This window comes from Alosa pseudoharengus, unplaced genomic scaffold (assembly GCF_046254945.1).
Source record: "Alosa pseudoharengus isolate Yale_2024_CS ecotype anadromous, Long Island Sound unplaced genomic scaffold, YU_APseudo_1.1 YU_APseudo_1.1_scf_14, whole genome shotgun sequence".
Classification (NCBI taxonomy): Eukaryota; Metazoa; Chordata; class Actinopteri; order Clupeiformes; family Clupeidae; genus Alosa; species Alosa pseudoharengus.
The window spans coordinates 3,146,383-3,160,311 of NW_027468609.1; the positions used below are offsets into that span (position 1 = coordinate 3,146,383).

General features: G+C 47.3%; 1 protein-coding gene across 1 annotated transcript in view; it reads right to left on the bottom strand.

Moving 5' to 3' along the window:
* Window positions 1-13,597, bottom strand: part of gpsm1b (G protein signaling modulator 1b) — a 64,380-nt gene extending 50,783 nt beyond the window's left edge. The window contains exon 1 of the mRNA XM_076283463.1: window positions 13,360-13,597. Coding sequence (XP_076139578.1) covers window positions 13,360-13,421 — 62 coding nt within the window. The 5' untranslated portion in view covers window positions 13,422-13,597. The remainder of the gene's footprint in view (window positions 1-13,359) is intronic.
* Between the last annotated feature and the right edge of the window lie 332 nt (window positions 13,598-13,929).

Consider the following 13,929-nt stretch of genomic DNA (forward strand, 5'->3'; position numbering starts at 1 on the left):
GTATGATTTATTCTCTTTCCATACACTCTGTGTTTTCATTGGCTTCAGCATGAGAGCTTTACACACAAAAGAACATTCCATAAACACAGGTAGTAGAACCATTTCCATAAACAGTGCATTTGAACCTAAAGGACTCAGTCGGTGTCAGGTGACACACAGCACAGAACTGACTTATTGCTCATACATGTTGTTCTGACATTAGAAAGGATCTACAAAGAAAGGTCAATGAGTTCCTGTGTGTGTGTGTGTGTATGTGTGTGTGTGTGTGTGTGTGTGTGTGTATGTATGTGTTCATGTGTGTGTGTGTGTGCATGTGTGTGTGTGTGTATCTGGGGGGGTGCCTGGTCTTATCTGGGCCTTTGCAGTGTTACACCCCTTTAAGACTCTTTGTGTTAAATCTAGATTAGCTCCTCTAGAGAGGGCTCTGCACCCGCATGTCAAAACAACGTCTCCCAGCACATGGCCACAACACACCAGCTGACACTATGGGGGCAGTGCTGCATAATCTCCAATTCCGAACAATGCAGCAGGACATTTTAACTTCTCTCATTCGGAACAATGCAGCACAGCATTTTAAACTTCTCTCATTTGGAACAATGCAGCACAACATTTTAACTTCTCTCATTAAGAGCAATGCAGCACAACATTTTAATTTCTCTCATTCGGAACAATACAGCACGACATTTTAACTTATTAATCTCTCATTTAGAGCAATGCAGCACAACTTTTTAATTGATTAGGATATGGAGATAAAGGAGTCATAGTGATTAGCAACTGATTGGTTGAACCAAAGATCCTTGATTACTAGCACTGCTCTAACCCTCTCTGGTTGAACTCAATGGTTGAGAAGTATAAAAACGTTCCTTCCCTTCCTTACATGAATACATTATATATAATAAAATGTCAAAGTAAGGGAAATTATTCATTATGAATCAATTATTAATTAGCATCATTAAGCATTGTCAAGCATCATTAATCATCACTAAGTTAAGCAATTGTACCATCATCTCGACTGAATTGCTTCACTTACTGCAATCTTAGCACAAATGAAATCCAAGATACAGTAATTAGAAATATAATTTAAAAAAAGTTCCACATCTGTGCTGGGAATGGATGTCTAGCTGTCTCATTACTGCAGAACTGCACTGGGTAGAGTTTCCCTGGCCTGTTTGTGTAGTACGAAGTGTTTCTAATAGTGTGATGGGTAGAGTTTCCCTGGCCTGTTTGTGCAGTACGAAGTGTTTCTAATAGTGTGATGGGTAGACCACAGTGGCCCATACACCGGGCTTCTGGGACTAGCGTTTGGCCGGCATTAACATTGCTGAGCTGCACGAGGACTTTAAGCAGCCCAAGCAAAGGAGGGCTTGCTTTTTAGTCTTGTGCAAATAGCAGAGAAGCACAGAAGGGGAAAGGACAGTGAAACTCAAAAGGTTTAAATGCCTGTGTAGCAGGTAGACCTTCTCTGCCTGCTATTTCTAATAGCACCTGCCAGTGCTAATGAGGGGGGTGGGGCATAGGCAATTAAGCAATCTGGCACCAGTGGAGTGCTACTTAAGAGGAGCAGCAGCCAGTAGCAATGTAGACTCCACTGGTGTAGCCCCTGCCTGTGCTACTGTCAGGCATGCTGTCTCCCTGTACATTTCTGGTTTTCTGTCATGTATATTGTGGTTTCATTGTTTAATCTTCTGTGTTTTGTTCTTTTAGGCAGCACAGTCATGCTGGTGGGGTAACATGGGTTGTGCTGCTGTCTTGGTTTTGCTTTGGTTATTTTATGTTTGGTTTTTGTGTTGCCTGTCTTGTCCTTTTGTTTGTGTAACTTTTATGTTTATTTAGTAGGGAGGTGGCTCTGAGGGGGGCTAGTCTAAGCATACGTGTGGTGTGGTTTTGTGTATTGCTTATCGCTTTGCGGTGTGCCTTTGCTGTGTAACAGGTGAGCCTTTCTTTATGCTTGCATGTAAAATATTTGTGTGGATGTCCATAGTTGCCACCCTCAGATCCCCACTGCCCAACCGTTTGTGTATTAAAAAATCCTTTGCTTTCCTGGAATCATGTCTCCACTGTGTAATCCTTGAATTTCCCCTGGGGATCAATAAAGTATCTATCTCTCTAATTACAAACCTGAAAGAGTTGTCTCAGTTTAGAGCAGTGGTCCCCAAACTACGGCCCGCCACCTCATTTTGGATGGCCCCCCAAATCATGTCCGTGGTATATAGCATCTGGCACGCACGGGAGTATGACATCGACAAACTATGACCTCCGCAATTCCCCCCTATTCATTCTCTATGGTGAGTCTTAACAGTACACATGTAATACTCTTTTTGTCCACTGGTGGTTGTTTTGGCGGTGTTTTGCGTTTGCCATTGAAAATATAGGCCTACCTGCAAACATGATTGGATCTATTCTTACACACGTCTGAAGGACTATAAATCAAATGCCAGACAACCAATATTGTTAAAAAGCAGCATTAAGATCTTAGAATACCATGGACAGGAAATGTGTGGACATGGAACATGCTAACACCTGTCCAAATGACCATCTCCAACCCCTGTGCGTCACGTAAAGGAACATGCTAACACCTGTCTTAATGACCATCTCCAACCCCTATGCATCATGTAAAGGAACATGCTAACACCTGTATAAATGACCATCTCCAACCCCTGTGCGTCATGTAAAGGAACATGCTAACACCTGTCTTAATGACCATCTCCAACCCCTATGCATCATGTAAAGGAACATGCTAACACCTGTATAAATGACCATCTCCAACCCCCGTGTATCATGTACTGTAAACTAAAGGAACATGCTAACACCTGTCTAAATGACCATCTCCAACCCCTATGCATCATGTAAAGGAACATGCTAACACCTGTCTTAATGACCATCTCCAACCCCTATGCATCATGTAAAGGAACATGCTAACACCTGTATAAATGACCATCTCCAACCCCCGTGTATCATGTACTGTAAACTAAAGGAACATGCTAACACCTGTCTTAATGACCATCTCCAACCCCTATGCATCATGTAAAGGAACATGCTAACACCTGTCTTAATGACCATCTCCAACCCCTATGCATCATGTAAAGGAACATGCTAACACCTGTCTAAATGACCATCTCCAACCCCTATGCATCATGTAAAGGAACATGCTCACACCTGTCTAAATGACCATCTCCTATCTGCATTAAAGGAACATGCTAACACCTGTCTAAATGACCATCTCCAACCCCTTATGCATCATGTCTATCTGCATTAAAGGAACATGCTAACTGTTTGTGAAATAAGCTAATTTGCTGTGTACCCCAGTGTTAGATAAGAGGATGCATACACATACACAACACTCTTCTCTGTGCATGCAATACGCCAGTCTGACACTGTTCGCATAATTCACTGGTAGTGGGCTAGACCAGCTAGTCTATGGCGTCCGTTTAGCTACGCAAGACCAGGCAGTCTATGGCGTCCGTTAAGCTATGCTAGACCAGCTAGTCTATGGCGTCCGTTTAGCTACGCAAGACCAGGCAGTCTATGGCGTCCCTTAAGCTATGCTAGACCAGGCAGTCTATGGCGTCCGTTTAGCTACGCAAGACCAGGCAGTCTATGGCGTCCGTTAAGCTATGCTAGACCAGGCAGTCTATGGCGTCCGTTTAGCTACGCAAGACCAGGCAGTCTATGGCGTCTGTTTAGCTATATGCTAGACCAGGCAGTCTATGGCGTCCGTTAAGCTATGCTAGACCAGCTAGTCTATGGCGTCCGTTTAGCTACCCAAGACCAGGCAGTCTATGGCGTCCGTTAAGCTATGCTAGACCAGGTAGTCTATGGCGTCCGTTTAGCTACGCAAGACCAGGCAGTCTATAGCGTCCGTTTAGCTATACGCTAGACCAGGCAGTCTATGGCATCCGTTTAGCTATACGCTAGACCAGGTTAGCTGTAAGCTAACTTCCCAAAAAAATTGGGTCCTACTTTGGAGATGCATCAGAGTAGCTACATGATATCTTGACGTTGGCCTTCCAAGAGTCTTCACTGTACTGACAGCAGGTATTACTGTATTGGCACATGGGTACCTGTACACCACACTGTCACAGGAGTTCTTACTAGAACATTAGGAGAGGAACAACTTGAGAAAAGACAGGAAGACACAGGAGGAAGGGAAAGAAGACAGGAGGACATAGGAGGGAGGAAGAGAAGACAGGAAGACATAGGAGGGAGGAGAGAAAACAGGAGGGAGACTGAGGCGGATTAACTGGGGAAGGTAAAAGTGTTACCACCCGACTCGTGGGCCGCAGGTCATAAAACAGAGGAAGACAACAGAGTATTTCAAAATGGCCCGAGTGGGTTAAACTCTCACAGAGAAAGACCTGGTGAGGAAAGTGAAAAAGTGCTTCTGTTCATGCTGGACAGGAGAGATGGTCGGAGTGCTTATGTTCATGCTGGACAGGAGAGATGGTCGGAGTGCTTATGTTCATGCTGGACAGGAGAGATGGTCGGAGTGCTTATGTTCATGCTGGACAGGAGAGATGGTCGGAGTGCTTATGTTCATGCTGGACAGGAGAGATGGTCGGAGTGCTCATGTTCATGCTGGACAGGAGAGATGGTCGGAGTGCTCATGTTCATACTGGACAGGAGAGATGGTCGGAGTGCTTATGTTCATGCTGGACAGGAGAGATGGTCGGAGTGCTTATGTTCATGCTGGACAGGAGAGATGGTCGGAGTGCTTATGTTCATGCTGGACAGGAGAGATGGTCGGAGTGCTTATGTTCATGCTGGACAGGAGAGATGGTCGGAGTGCTTATGTTCATGCTGGACAGGAGAGATGGTCGGAGTGCTTATGTTCATGCTGGACAGGAGAGATGGTCGGAGTGCTTATGTTCATGCTGGACAGGAGAGATGGTCGGAGTGCTTATGTTCATGCTGGACAGGAGAGATGGTCGGAGTGCTTATGTTCATGCTGGACAGGAGAGATGGTCGGAGTGCTTATGTTCATGCTGGACAGGAGAGATGGTCGGAGTGCTTCTGTTCATGCTGGACAGGAGAGATGGTCGGAGTGCTTATGTTCATGCTGGACAGGAGAGATGGTCGGAGTGCTTATGTTCATGCTGGACAGGAGAGATGGTCGGAGTGCTTATGTTCATGCTGGACAGGAGAGATGGTCGGAGTGCTTATGTTCATGCTGGACAGGAGAGATGGTCGGAGTGCTCATGTTCATGCTGGACAGGAGAGATGGTCGGAGTGCTCATGTTCATGCTGGACAGGAGAGATGGTCGGAGTGCTCATGTTCATGCTGGACAGGAGAGATGGTCGGAGTGCTCATGTTCATGCTGGACAGGAGAGATGGTCGGAGTGCTCATGTTCATGCTGGACAGGAGAGATGGTCGGAGTGCTCATGTTCATGCTGGACAGGAGAGATGGTCGGAGTGCTTATGTTCATGCTGGACAGGAGAGATGGTCGGAGTGCTTATGTTCATGCTGGACAGGAGAGATGGTCGGAGTGCTTATGTTCATGCTGGACAGGAGAGATGGTCGGAGTGCTTATGTTCATGCTGGACAGGAGAGATGGTCGGAGGGGACAGGGGGGTAGAAAAGAGAAAGAATAGAGACATAGAGGATGAATGACGTAGAGAATGACAGTGTGTGTGTGTGTGCGTGAGTAAGGTGTGTGTGTGTGTGTATGTGTGTGTGTGTGTGTGTGTGTGCGTGAGTAAGGTGTGTGTGTGTGTGTATGTGTGTGTGTGTGTGTGTGTGTGTGTGTGTGTGTGTGTGTGTATGTGTGTGTGTATGTGTGTGTGTGTGAGTGAGGTCAAAAAGTGTGTGTGTGTGTGTGTATGTATGTGTGTGTGTGTGTCTGTGTGTGTATGTATGTGTGTGTGTATGTATGTGTGAGTGAGTGGGTGTGTTTGTATGTGTGTTTGGCCTCAGTTGCTCTCCCTCCCTGGCTGCTGGATGAGACTGAATGCCTGTGGCTGACCCTGGCATGAGCTGTGTCCCTGAGTCCAGCTGTAATTGGCCCGTTTGGAGCCGCGCTCCATAATTACATGCCTGCGGTCGCAGTGAGACGGCACATGTGGGTTTGCACCGTTGCCATGGCAGCCAGTGATGGCTGGCCTCTGCTCGCTGTTGGACGGGAAGTGGGCTGTGGACAGAAGGATGTGCTTCCTGAGTGCCGACACCTGAGTTACAGCACAGCATGCCTGCACACTCACTGCTGACCTGTCCAGCAGCTCGGAGGTGAACGGGGAAACTTTTCAATCTTTCCTTTCAGTTACATTCTAAAACCTTATATGCTTCTGCTCTAACTTGCTAACTAACGGGGAAACTTTTCAATCTTTCGTTTCAGTTACATTCTAAAACCTCACATGCTTTTGCTCTGACTTGCTAACTAACCCTAAATCTGGTGTTTCTGAAAAGTGCTGTCTGATGCTGTTGTAATGTTGCAGTCTGAAGCTGCTTTCAAATATTGTGTGCTGTGTGTTGTGCTGTGAGAGTATCGTAAAACAGATCATTTGAACAGCCTCTGAGTGTGGAGTCATTGTCCGGATTGGAGCCGTATTGGGGCCGGATTAGGGCCGGATCGATGGCGTTGATGGCTGATACGGAAGAAATCTGCTCTGGGTGCTTATTCACACTTTATCGAGTGAGTAATGATCGGTTGCCACGGAAACAGAATCCAAAGAAATTCTTCTCTGTCTCTTCTCGCTCTCTCACTTAGACACACGCACACACACACACACACACACACACACACACACACATGTTCCTCTTTGCTTCCGTATCCACCTCTCTGATTTGGATCAGTGTAATCAGGTTACATCAGTAAAGCCTGCATTACTGCTGTGGGTATTATAGTATGGTGGTCAGAGGCTTGCTTACACTCTGGTCATGAGATCTACAAATGAGTTCTGTTATTTCCTTACACTGACTAGCTGACTAGTTGTGGCTGATGAACTTGATCACGCATGCACACACACACACACACACACACACACACACACACACACTGACTAGCTGACTAGTTGTGGCTGATAAACTTGATCACACACACACTGACTAGCTGACTAGTTGTGGCTGATGAACTTGATCACACACACACTGACCAGCTGACTAGTTGTGGCTGATGAACTTGCCTTCTCAACATCAACTCCTGCAGTTGGCCTGCCCTGCCACTCTCTGGTTGCCAACGGTGATTCATTTGATCGTGTCAGTATGCTGTGAGAGTTGTTTTGAGATTTTCAGTTTTGTGTGCCTTGATCCTACACACTGTGTGTAGAAAATAGCCTGAGCAGCTAGTTGGAAAAACAGACAGCTTTGTTCCCCATTCACATGACTGTGTGCCATCACAACAAATCTGTAGGGTGCCTTGAGGTCACCTACAACAGTATACTGTAGAAAACAGCAAAAAACGACGTATTGTTGCTGTAATCATGCAGGGATCACTGACTAGCTCTGGGGAAGGAAGGGCAGTAAATTAGTCCAACATCCTTGTGACACATTCAGTAAACATCTACAGCGGACCTTTTTGGGTGGTTTTGTGCTTTGTTTTCAGAGGATCTGCTGAGCGATGCCACCTGACCCTATGATCTGGCCAGCGCTGTCCGTCTCATCTGCGCTGTCTGGTCCCTGAGTGGCGTGCGTCAGATCTCACAGCGAGATGACGCCTGATTAAAAGCTCTCTTTTGTGCAGCGGGGGTTTGAAGCACCTCTCACTGTCGCATCCACACCCCTGCTATTGTGGAGCTTGCGTTTGAGAGGACTGCATATGCAAAAAGACACGACGCTCTCTCTCTCTCTCTCTCTCTCATCTGCAGTGTTTGGAATGATTTAAGCGCCGCCTGAGTGCAACTCCAAATTTCAAATGAAAGATCAGCACCAAGCTTAGTAATGAACAACTCTGCCCCCAACATCATGGTGCTGTCTGAACAACTCTGCACCCAACAACATGGTGCTGTCTGAACAACTCTGCCCCCAACAACATGGTGCTGTCTGAACAACTCTGCCCCCAACATCATGGTGCTGTCTGAACAACTCTGCCCCCAACAACATGGTGCTGTCTGAACAACTCTGCCCCCAACAACATGGTGCTGTCTGAACAACTCTGCCCCCAACATCATGGTGCTGTCTGAACAACTCTGCCCCCAACATCATGGTGCTGTCTGAACAACTCTGCCCCCAACAACATGGTGCTGTCTGAACAACTCTGCCCTCAACAACATGGTGCTGTCTGAACAACTCTGCACCCAACAACATGGTGCTGTCTGAACAACTCTGCACCCAACAACATGGTGCTGTCTGAACAACTCTGCCCTCAACAACATTGTGCTGTCTGAACAACTCTGCACCCAACAACTCTGCACCCAACAACATGGTGCTGTCTGAACAACCGTGAGTCGCTTTGGACAAAAGTGTCTGCCAAATACCCTAAACATAATAGGCCGTTAATCAGAGTACTAACAGAGTAGGATTTGACAGAGTAAATGGTGGGGAGGGCAATTTGGGGAGGGGTATTGGGGGGTAGTTGGGAAGAACAGTGATCAACACAGTGGGGTTCAACCACTTTCACAGACAGGCACAGAGGGGGCATAAAGAACAACGGTGTACAGTGTACGCACACAGTGAAACATGAGGCCACTGAAACAATATGGCCAATTCCGGGTTGATTTGGGCAATATTTTGGGTGGATTTGGACAATGTTCTAATTTAGTATCTCTGCTCTTGGTTGATTTAGGTGATGTTCTGGGTTCATTTAGGTGATGTTCTGGGTTGATTTAGACAATGTTGTGTTTAGTATCCCTGCTCGGGCTCCAAGATCAAAGGCGCTATATAAATTGAAGTTATTATAAACTACATTTATTGCGCAGACACACCTGAGCACTACACCTACTCTGTGACCCATGTCTGTGTGTAAAAGGTCAATACCGGCCTGTTTCCCTCAAGATCCCTCCGGCCTAGCAGGGCCCCCTGGATCTATCAGGGTCAGAGCTTAAGGTGATGGATCAGGGAGATGTGTTGTGTAGTGTAGTATAGTGATGAAGCAGGGAGATGTGTAGTGTAGTGTAGTGATGGAGCAGGGAGATGTGTAGTGTTAGTGTAGTGATGGAGCAGGGAGATGTGTTGTGTAGTGTAGTGTAGTGATGGAGCAGGGAGATGTGTAGTGTAGTGTAGTGATGGAGCAGGGAGATGTGTAGTGTTAGTGTAGTGTAGTGATGGAGCAAGGAGATGTGTAGTGTAGTGTAGTGTAGTGATGGAGCAGGGAGATGTGTAGTGTAGTGTAGTGTAGTGATGAAGCAGGGAGATGTGTAGTGTAGTGTAGTGATGGAGCAGGGAGATGTGTAGTGTAGTGTAGTGTAGTGATGGAGCAGGGAGATGTGTAGTGTAGTGATGGAGCAGGGAGATGTGTAGTGTAGTATAGTGTAGTGATGGAGCAGGGAGATGTGTAGTGTAGTGTAGTGATGGAGCAGGGAGATGTGTAGTGTAGTGATGGAGCAGGGAGATGTGTAGTGTAGTGTAGTGTAGTGTAGTGATGGAGCAGGGAGATGTGTAGTGTAGTGATGGAGCAGGGAGAGGTGTAGTGTAGTATAGTGTAGTGATGGAGCAGGGAGATGTGTAGTGTAGTGTAGTGATGGAGCAGGGAGATGTGTAGTGTAGTGATGGAGCAGGGAGATGTGTAGTGTAGTATAGTGTAGTGATGGAGCAGGGAGATGTGTTGTGTAGTGATGGAGCAGGGAGATGTGTAGTGTAGTATAGTGTAGTGATGGAGCAGGGAGATGTGTTGTGTAGTGTAGTGATGGAGCAGGGAGATGTGTAGTGTTAGTGTAGTGATGGAGCAGGGAGATGTGTAGTGTAGTATAGTGTTGTGATGGAGCAGGGAGATGTGTTGTGTAGTGTAGTGATGGAGCAGGGAGATGTTTAGTGTAGTGTAGTGTAGTGATGGAGCAGGGAGATGTGTAGTGTAGTGTAGTGTAGTGATGGAGCAGGGAGATGTGTAGTGTTAGTGTAGTGTAGTGTAGTGATGGAACAGGGAGATGTGTAGTGTAGTGTAGTGTAGTGATGGAGCAGGGAGATGTGTAGTGTAGTATAGTGTAGTGATGGAGCAGGGAGATGTGTAGTGTTAGTGTAGTGATGGAGCAGGGAGATGTGTAGTGTAGTGATGGAGCAGGGAGATGTGTAGTGTAGTGTAGTGTAGTGTAGTGATGGAGCAGGGAGATGTGTAGTGTAGTGATGGAGCAGGGAGATGTGTAGTGTAGTGATAGAGCAGGGAGATGTTTAGTGTTAGTGTAGTGTAGTGATGGAGCAGGGAGATGTGTAGTGTAGTGTAGTGTAGTGATGGAGCAGGGAGATGTGTAGTATAGTATAGTGATGGAGCAGGGAGATGTGTAGTGTAGTGATGGAGCAGGGAGATGTGTAGTGTAGTGTAGTGTCTGAGGAGCAGGGCTAGCACGCAGTATCCAGAAAAGTTATGGGTTCTCAGCTGCCACTGTTGAGCCCTAGAGCAAGGCACTTAACCCAGAGGTACTCTGGGGAGACTGTAATAATTCACATATGTGCCACAGCCAAATTAATCAGTAAGCAATAGCTTACTAGGATGGTAGGACACTAGGACTAGTACTGAGGAGTGGTTATGTATGCTACACAGGGCAGCAACTCTGCAGGAAGGGGGACATATATCGGCCTCGTATCAGGTGGGACGGTGGCTTGGAGAGGAGGGGTGGGGTACAGGTGGGAGAGGAGGAGTGGGGAACAGCATACAAAGGCAAATGCAGTAACTACACAAATAATGAAACTGAGAAGATGATGCCTTTAAAGTTTTGTATGGTGATCGGCCGAATGTGTTGTAGATTACTGGTAAGATCTTCAACACAAGACAGAACAGATGCCACAAAGCTCATTTGAAATGCATTCTTACTGTGGTTTGCCTTGTTATAGCAGAGGTAGATCGGTTCTCTAGTGTATGGACAGCTCAGCTAGCCAATGGTGGAGGACAGGGAAGAGAGACTAGCTGTCCTTTATCCCTGAGATACCCTGACCGAGGAGGACACCATTTTAATATCAACTCAAGGCCTGTCATCCTCAAAGACCCACATAAACACACACACACACACACACACACACACACACAAACACTCATACATCTTCTCTGTTACACACAAACACTGTAGTCATCCCAGTCAGAAGCAATGCAAACTACACACACAAACACACCCTCACTCTAAAACACACACACACACACACACACCCTCACTCTAAAACACACACACACACACACACCACCACCACCCTCAGGCACGGAAGGCAGTAGGACACAGAGAGTGATGTCACAATGCCCTCCGGTGTTCCATCAGAAGCTAACTGATGACGTCGCCATGACAGCCTGCGTCCAAATAACACAAACAAACTCTGTTATGGCCGTTTGCTTTTGTGTGTCTGTTTGTGTGTCTGTTTTGTGTGTGTGTGTGTGTGTCTGTTTGTCTGTCTGTTTTGTGTGTGTGTGTGTGTGTGTGTGTATGAGCATGAGAAGCAGTGTGTGTGTGTGTGTGTGTACTGACCACATCTCACTAAAAGCATAAAAGCACCATGCAGGCACAGCACACGCTGTTCGTAGATGTCACATCACATGAATCAACAGCACATTCTGACTTCCTCTCCATGTCTTACTCACTCTCTCTCTCCCTCTCTCTCTCTCTCCCTCACTCTCTCCCTTTCTCTTTCCTTCCCTCTCTCTCTCTCTCTCTCTCCCTCTATCTATCCCTTTCTCTTTCCTTCCCTCTCTCTCTCTCTCTCTCACTCTCTCTCTCTCTCTCTCTCTCCCTCACTCTCTCCCTCTATCTCTCTCCCTCTATCTCTTTCCTTCCCTCTCTCTCTCTCTCTCCCTCTATCTCTCTCACTCTCTCTCTCAGTTCACAGCAGACAGGCTTCATGGTGTCTTCTGGTTTCCTTGTTTGGTTTCACTATCGAACAAACACACAAAGCCAACGTTGTGTGTGTTCATGTGTGTGTGTGTGCGCTTGTTAGTATGTGAACACTCTAGAGCGAAAGCTGTAACTTGTGTGTTCATGTGTGTTCATGTGTGTGTATGTGTGTGTGCTTGTTAGTATGTGAATGTATAACACTCTAGAGTGAAAGCTGTAACTTGTGTGTGTTCATGTGTGTGTGTGGTGTGTGTGTGTGTGTGTGTGTGTGCTTGTTAGTATGTGAATGTATAACACTCTAGAGAGAAAGCTATAACTTGTGTGTGTTCATGTGTGTGTGTGTGTGTGTCTGTGTGTGTGTGCTTGTTAGTATGTGAATGTATAACACTCTAGAGCGAAAGCTGTAACTTTCTGGGTGACATGGAGAGCAACAGTGCTGGTCATTCATTACACAGACCTGAAGGCCAAAGAGCACAGTGAATGAATGAGAAATGGACAGAGCGAGAGAGAGCAGGGTGAAAGAATGAGAGATGGACAGACAGAGAGAGAAAGAGAGCAGGGTGAAAGAATGAGAGATGGACAGAGAGAGAGAGAGAGAGAGAGAGCTGAAACAGCATATTACATGAACTGCTGGACATATGCAAACTCTAGATCAAAAGTGCCATTAAGAAGACAGAAGACCGTGGTGCTTGTGTATTTTAGAAAACAAAGGCAAGAGGACAGATAGAGTGAAATAGGGAGAAGGTAAAAGAGAGAGAGAGAGAGGGGGAGAGAGAAACAGATGAGTATTAGCAGTCGCAGCACACACTCCCAGCTGTGCTTCAGACCTGCCACGCAGTCTCCCACCCATACAGTATGCACACGTTATGCTCCCACAAGTCTGTTCTCTCGCTCTCTCTCTCTTCCTCTGTCTCTTCCCTTCCTCTCTCCCTGTTTCTCTTCCCTCTCTCTCTCTCTCCCTCTGTGTCTCTTCCCTCCCTCTCTCCCTGTTTCTCTTCTCTCTCTCTCTCTCTCTCTCTCTCTCTCTCCCTCTGTGTCTCTTCCCTCCCTCTCTCCCTGTTTCTCTTCTCTCTCTCTCTCTCTCTCTCTCTCTCCCTCTCTTCCTCTGTGTCTCTTCCCTCTCTTCTCTGTCTGCTGTGCCTCTGGAGCTACAGGCTGGCTTTCCTGTCACTCTTCCCCAGCCCTCGAAGCTCCTCAGCTGGGAGCAACTCCCTCTGGATCTCCCTCTCCTGCTCGGCTCCTCCACAGCCCCTCCTGAGACCTGCGGAAAAGCCGGCAGTCCCCCTCTGTCTCCGCCGTTCCCTCCCTCTCTCTCTCTCCCTCCCTCTCTCTTTCCCTCCCTCTCTCTCTCCCTCCCCCCCTCTCCTCTCCACAAACAACAGGATCACCCCACGTTCAGATCAAGCGGCTCCTCTCGTGCCTTTCTCCCCCTTCCCCCGACGGCCGTCTCGGCACTTCCTACCTCGAGTGCAGCCTCTTGCTGGCCAGGTCCTGCTCCACGCTGTTAGCCGCCGACTGAGCCATGGGGCTACGTCCACTCAGCCGCCTTCCACAGTCCAGTCAGCACAGCCCAGCTGCTCAAATCTTCTCCTCCGTCCTACCGTGAGGAATAAATCTCTCCTCTCTCTTCCTCTCTTTCACTCCTCTCTCTCTCTCTCTCTCTCTCTCTCTCTCTCTCTCTCTCTCTCGCTCTCTCTCGCTGTCTTCTCTACACGATGGCAATGGCAGCTGCTGAGGAAGTGAGGTATTGAGCAAATAAACCATAAAAAGAAAGCCCCTCCCCCAGCCGTGACATCACAGGCCACACAGCCATGCACGAGTGAAAGAAAACAGCTACTGGCTGAACTGGAGCGGAGTCGCCACTGTGTGTGTGTGTGTGTGTGTGTGTGTGTGTGTGTTTATGTCAGACAGTGTCTTTTCCTATCATACGATGCAAACCCTCACACCCACACACACACACCCGCAAGCACACATTTTTAGCAGATGCTGAGAACATTCCCACAGATTTCCACTCGGATTTCTCCACATGAAT